This window comes from Salvia hispanica, chromosome 4 (genome assembly GCF_029641045.1).
Source record: "Salvia hispanica isolate PSC_SH4W2 chromosome 4, Shi_PSC_v1, whole genome shotgun sequence".
NCBI classification, from domain to species: Eukaryota; Viridiplantae; Streptophyta; class Magnoliopsida; order Lamiales; family Lamiaceae; genus Salvia; species Salvia hispanica.
In genome coordinates, this window is record NC_142695.1 from 36,546,167 (window position 1) to 36,552,332 (window position 6,166).

A 6,166-nucleotide genomic window follows, 5' to 3' on the forward strand; every position below is an offset into this window, starting at 1 on the left:
AAGTCTCTGAAGTAGGACAATCTGTTCCCCAAGGTGACGCTCACCCAACTACTTTCCCGTTGAGGCTATCCAACGTAAGTATTGATAACCCTGCAATCCCGGTTCCTTTTACTATTGATGATGTAAGTGTTGATGAAGAAACAGACCACGTTGCGGAGAGCACATGTGATGAAGCTAGTGAAGGAGAAGAGGTCGAAGGAGTTGACCCCGACACAAGGGGATACATCCTTCCTCATCGGGAGAAAATGGGAGTTCCACCTAAAAGGTACACACCTGAGAGGATTAACAGGAAGGCTCACCAAGCTTTTGAGAAAACACTGTATGAGAAAGAAGAGATCCCACAGTCATGGGAAGAGGCTATGAGACATAAGCACTGGAGAGAGGCAATGCAAAAATAAATAGACGCACTGATCCGAAATAACACTTGGGAAACGTGCATCTTACCCATAGGGAAGCGACCTGTAAGATGTCGATGGGTCTTCACTATCAAGAGGAGACTTCTCCCCAGTAGCCAAGATGAACACAATTCGAGTCTTATTATCTGTAGTGGCAAGTAGAGATTGGCCTCTGCACCAATCCGATGTGACGAATGCCTTTCTTCACTGTGAGCTGAAGAAGGAAGAAGAAGTATATATGGAGGCTCCTCCAGGATTTGCAGCAGACTTCAAGATAGGTGAAGGATGTAGGCTAAGGAAAACACTATATGGGTTGAAGCAGTCCCCAAGAGTATGGTTTGGAAAGTTCGCCGGGGCAATGATCAGTTATGGGTATAAACAGAGCAACTCCGATCATACTCTGTTTCTGAAGAAAAGAGGAGCTAAAATCACTTGCTTGATCATTTACGTCGATGATATGATTATCACAGGTGATGACTTGGAATAAATTGAGAGCTTGAAGAGGAACCTGTTTCAGGAATTTGAAATGAAGGATTTAGGAGATCTCAAGTATTTCCTTGGGATTGAAGTGTTAAGGTCACAGAGAGGGATCTTTTTGAGACAGAGAAAGTACATTTTGGACATCCTAGCAGAGATGGGTCTCCTAGAGTGTAAGCCAGCAGATACGCCTATAACAGTTAATCATGGGTTGCAGAATAATGATAAGGCCGAGTTGACCGATCGAAGTCGATATCAGCGACTAGTTGGAAAACTTATTTATCTATCACACACTAGGCCAGACATTGCTTACGCAGTAGGGATTGTAAGTCAGTTTATGCATCGACCACAGACGGACCATATGGAAGCAGCGCTCAGGATTTTCCGATATCTGAAAGGGACAACAGGACATGGGGTGCTGTTCTCTAAGAGTGATAATCTTGACATTCATGAGTACACCGATGCTGATTAGGCGGGGAATCCTAATGATAGAAGGTCAACCGCCGGGTACTTTACCTTTATTGGAGGTAACTTGGTGGCTTGGAGAAGTAAAAAGCAGAAAGTGGTCGCCCTCTCGAGTGCTGAGGCAGAGTTTCTTGGAATCAAAAGTGGACTGACTGAGATAATGTGGCTAAGAAGACTGATGAAGGAACTCAGCTTAGCTCCTAGCAGAAAGTGTCGACTATACTGTGACAACAAGGCCGCTATAAGCATCTCAGAGAATCCAGTTCAACATGATCGAACCAAACATGTTGAGGTGGATAGACACTTTATCAAAGAAAACATTGAAAGAGGCATTGTATAGTTGCCATTTGTTCGCTCAGGGGATCAACTTGCTGACATTTTGACAAAGGCAGTCAACAAGAGAGTTTTTGAAGATGCTCTTTGCGAATTGAGTATTGGAGACCCCACCACTCAATTTGAGGGGGAGTGTTAGAAAAGGGAAGATTGTGATTGGAATCAATTACTCCAATTAGGTTATTGAAAAAATATTTTGTAATTAAATTATAATACTTGGTGCCCAAGAATACTTGGAACACAAGTTCCACTATATTTACTTGTTTGTTATCCCTATTTAAACGGTGCTTTATCATTCTATTCAAAACAACAGTTCTCTTTTCTTCTTCCCTTTCAAATTATTTCTGGCTGTGAACAGAATTTTTCCCAGAATTATTGTGCAAGATCCCGGAAAACTTTATTCCTAAAACTAGAAAATCCCTTTCTCGAGGTGGGTCAAGAATTCGCATGTGGCATATTTTAATTTTATTTTAGATATCAACTCTTTTTGGTTAGTCAATGCACATGTAAGTGTAATATGACTACAAAATTGCTTTATTTATTTGAGCTTTTGTGTGAAATATTTATATACAGAAAAAAGCCCATTAGATTTTATATACTCCCCAGATGTTGGATTGCTCGAAACTAAATACGTGGGCCTTTTAATTATTTTTGTTTTGAGTGAATAAATTAATTATCCACATGTACCCCTGTCTTCTTAACACAATCAAGTTACATAGGACAAAATAGTTAGTCTATCATAGCTTCGAATTTGGTGTAGAATTAATATTGTAATAATCAGATAACATCAATCATCATTTTTCGATGTTTTTTCAGGCAAAAGGGGCTCTTCCAAATCAATTTTACAACTTTCACATATTTGGGGATCCAATGTTTTCTTTATCATCTCTTCCGTGCTACTATTATTGTCTTTTGATTTACCCCATAGCACAATGTATAGTCCAATTATCACTGCCACTCCTCCTGTCACACTGATAACCAAACCATCAATTAGGAATTAATTTATCAGAAAACTAAGCTAAAATAAAACTAAAAAAAAGTTTGTAGCTGTGGTTATAGTAGTTGTACCTTCCAAGGTACAAGTCTTCATGCAAGAAGATGTAGCCAAGAACTGTCACAATGACTGTACATAGGGGCTGAAATAGAGCTGAGAAAAGGGGTCCTCTTTTTGCTACACACCATGCTTGAGTGAAGAAAGTTATTGCTGAGCTCATACCCTATATATATATCCATTCAATTTATTTTTACCTAATTTAAATTAGGTCATAATTTTTATTCGATAGTATTAAATTAAATTATTTTACCGCAAATAGACAAGAGAATATTTGAATTGGGGTAGTGAGTTTCCACACATTCATACTTGGCGCCACACTCATCGTGAAGATTCCCGATTGTAGCGATGCCATTAGGCACATCAAGGCCGTCATCGAAACATAGTCTGGGTAGGACTCGTTTACACGCGCCTACATTGGTCAAACGAAGTGGTCTGATTAGATCTTGCCTATTTTTGGTCTAGCACAAAATTGATATTTGGTAGGGTAGATAACAACATTTTAGTTCACATAATGAGTTATCTACTCTACCAAACTCGGAGAATAAAATTGATCCAACTAAAAGATTGTTGTTACTAATAGAGCTGAATCAAATATGTACCTGCAAAATTAGAGTAAAGGACCAGCAACATGAGCTAGCAAAGATGAGGAAGCAGCCAATCAATCTTGTGTGATCATCTCCAACTCCAACTGCCACTTGAAGTAATTTGGGACCTTCTAGAAAGGCCATCACAGCAGCACCACTCACACACACAACTGTTCCAATAATCTTAGCGAAGCTACCCCAACTTCGCCCAACTTTTTCTAACCTATAATATATATATATATATATATATATATATATATATATATATATATAGTTTCACATATACAAATTATTTAATACTACTAATAATTAAATACTACTATTCCTATAGGAATTGATTAGGGAAAATGATTTAATTACCCCAAGGTGTAAGCCATAAGAAAGGTGATAGCAGGCGCTGTATTGCACATGGCACTTGCCACTGATGTTGAGACTAGAGTCAAGCCCATGTAGTATGAGTTGTTGTAAACTGTTACACTGCAACAATTTTATTATTTTAGCTGAAAATCGAAACATAAGAGCACTTAATATTAGTCCATGACAAATTAAAATTCGTATCTGTAGTGGAGTTAAAAAAAAAAATTGGATCACTTTTTAGAGAAGTGAACTCTACTTAATGTGAATTTGAGTGTGTTTCATAACTAGCGTGTACTCTAGCTTGTTATTAACTGTTACAACTTACAAATATGATCAATAAATTTGATGGTGAGCATCACACTAAAATCACGAGAGACACAAAATTGCAGCCTGATTAATTCCAAAATCAAACCGATACTTGCTAGTTAAATTAATGACAAGATCCAAATTAGTTTCTTTACTATAAATTTTAAGATATGAATTATATGAATTAATAAAATTGCTACTTACCCCACAAAAGAGAGCGAAAATATCAACCAAAAGCTCTTCCAATTCAAACAACAATCATCTTTTCCTTTCCTGCGCCCACACAGACAGATTGAGACACAAAAAATTAATAAGTAGAATATATCCATAGATATTACAGATTCGATTAGCGTTTCGTGCATTGTTAATGGTCTTAAGGTACGTAAAAACCGATGAAACATATTAATTGAAAAAAAAAGAATTACCGTGAAAAATAAGCAAAAGGGGCCATAAGCAAGAAACCAATGAATTGTCTATAGACAACAAAGACGCTAGAGCTCATCCCTTCCAAAAGGGCAATTCTAGCAAATAGACTTGTACCTGCATACAACAACTGACAGCCTAACATCACAATTATGGGCTTGTAATATTCCATTAATCCCATTTTCATTCTCTTCAATATCTTCCTACACCAATTCTATTTCTCTCTCTATATTGTATAGGGGATTATTGATTGTATATATAGACATCTATATAGGTTTTAATTTAAATGCCTCCAAAAACATGAGTTCATTTTAATAACTACACGAGTGTAGTCGTGTGGACATGTTCAAAAGGGAGTTGAGCTGTTCAGTTTTGTGACTTTCTGTAAAGATATGCTATTCAGATACATGTCATGATTATTTCTATTAATTAAAATGTAGACGGTTCGTGCGTGTTAATTATATTTACTAGTAATTCTGAATTGGAAGTAATTAACTGGGAATTTATTTGTTTTAATGTTTGAAACGATTTCATATGAGCCACATTAATTTAATGTAAAGATATTGCCAAAAATTAAAAGTTGTATGATTTTATATTTTAATTTGAAAGGTTAGGAGACTGATGTGAAGCGAAAGACACAATTGTAAAGTTTGTCATTTCATCATTTTGACGTATTATATTCAATATATGATGATAATAAAGTTTAATGCAAGTATTATTTGAGGAGTAGTAGATTAAAATTTGCACGTCGCACAAGGTTAATTATAAAATGCACATGACTACATGGTTATCCACATGAAAATTCCACGCCATTCATAGTCATATATGTTGGTGATTGACTAATTGCTCTCATAAAAATGAAATGATTGTATTAAAAATTAGCTACCACTTGTGCAGTTATTTCATCATGGCATAATTTAATAAATAATGCATTTGGAAATGCACAAACAAGATTGCTATTGTAACACAAATTTCAATTTCTTGTGTCTAAATGTTACATAAACAATAGTAGATCAAATCAACAAATGGAGTGTATAATGAGTTTATCAAACTTGAAAAACAAGAGATTTTCGTCCCTTAAAAATTGCTTGCTCATATGATAAAAAAATAATTTAACCAATTTTACCCATGCTTTTAATATGAGAAGAGATACATCCTCATGTTTGAACCCTAATTTGTATTCAAATTAGTATTTTTAATGTAAATGAATTCGAATTTAAATATGATTGATCTAATTATAGATTAATTGAATCTAATTGAGATTTATATATTTATGTTCTTCCTTTTTTTTTCCCCCAACTTACCGTGGTTTCAATTTAAATGAGAAATCATAAATAATATTGTAATGACTTATGACTGATGGGCAGTTCACTGAATTATAAATACAGGACAGGAATGCCACGCATTGACATTGTTACCTAAGCCATACTAAATCAAAAAGTAATTTTCGCAATTATTTGTTTAGTCCGTTATCCGGATCAACAAGTGCGTGTGAATTCAAACCCCAAATTAGTGTGAATATATTGAAAATGACATTAATCCGCGTAGTTCTTAAATTTATTGCCCTTGTATTATATTAAGTAGGATGTCAGTACATCCCCTAACCTAACCTCTGGGCTGATCCGAATAGCCCGTTAAATTTATAGGGTTAGAGTTGAAAATTTATAGCTCGATAAAATTACAATTCAATTAGCCGGCAACCCGTTAGGACCAGACCTGAAAATCCAATGGACTGGCCCGAAAACCCGATAAAATTTCTACTGTTCTATTTA

General features: G+C 35.6%; 1 protein-coding gene across 1 annotated transcript; it reads right to left on the reverse strand.

Annotated features, from left to right (window-relative positions):
* Positions 1-2,457: 2,457 nt before the first annotated feature.
* Positions 2,458-4,608, reverse strand: LOC125193336 (WAT1-related protein At4g30420-like). The gene is made up of 7 exons (XM_048091102.2): positions 4,397-4,608; positions 4,176-4,244; positions 3,669-3,785; positions 3,324-3,531; positions 2,975-3,133; positions 2,739-2,887; positions 2,458-2,641 (listed from the first exon to the last, which is right to left on the reverse strand). The coding sequence occupies exons 1-7, from the start codon at positions 4,579-4,581 to the stop codon at positions 2,458-2,460; spliced, it is 1,071 nt and encodes a 356-aa protein (XP_047947059.1). The 5' UTR covers positions 4,582-4,608.
* Positions 4,609-6,166: the final 1,558 nt, after the last annotated feature.

Excerpts from the sequence above, each read along its gene's own strand:
- LOC125193336 (XM_048091102.2), bottom strand. The coding sequence starts at position 4,581 with ATGAAAATGGGATTAATGGAATATTACAAGCCCATAATTGTGATGTTA. Across the intron at positions 4,245-4,396 it reads CCTTTTGCTTATTTTTCACG|GAAAGGAAAAGATGATTGTT; the intron begins GTAATTCTTTTT and ends GTGTGGGCGCAG. Across the intron at positions 3,786-4,175 it reads TTTTCGCTCTCTTTTGTGGG|TGTAACAGTTTACAACAACT; the intron begins GTAAGTAGCAAT and ends AAATTGTTGCAG.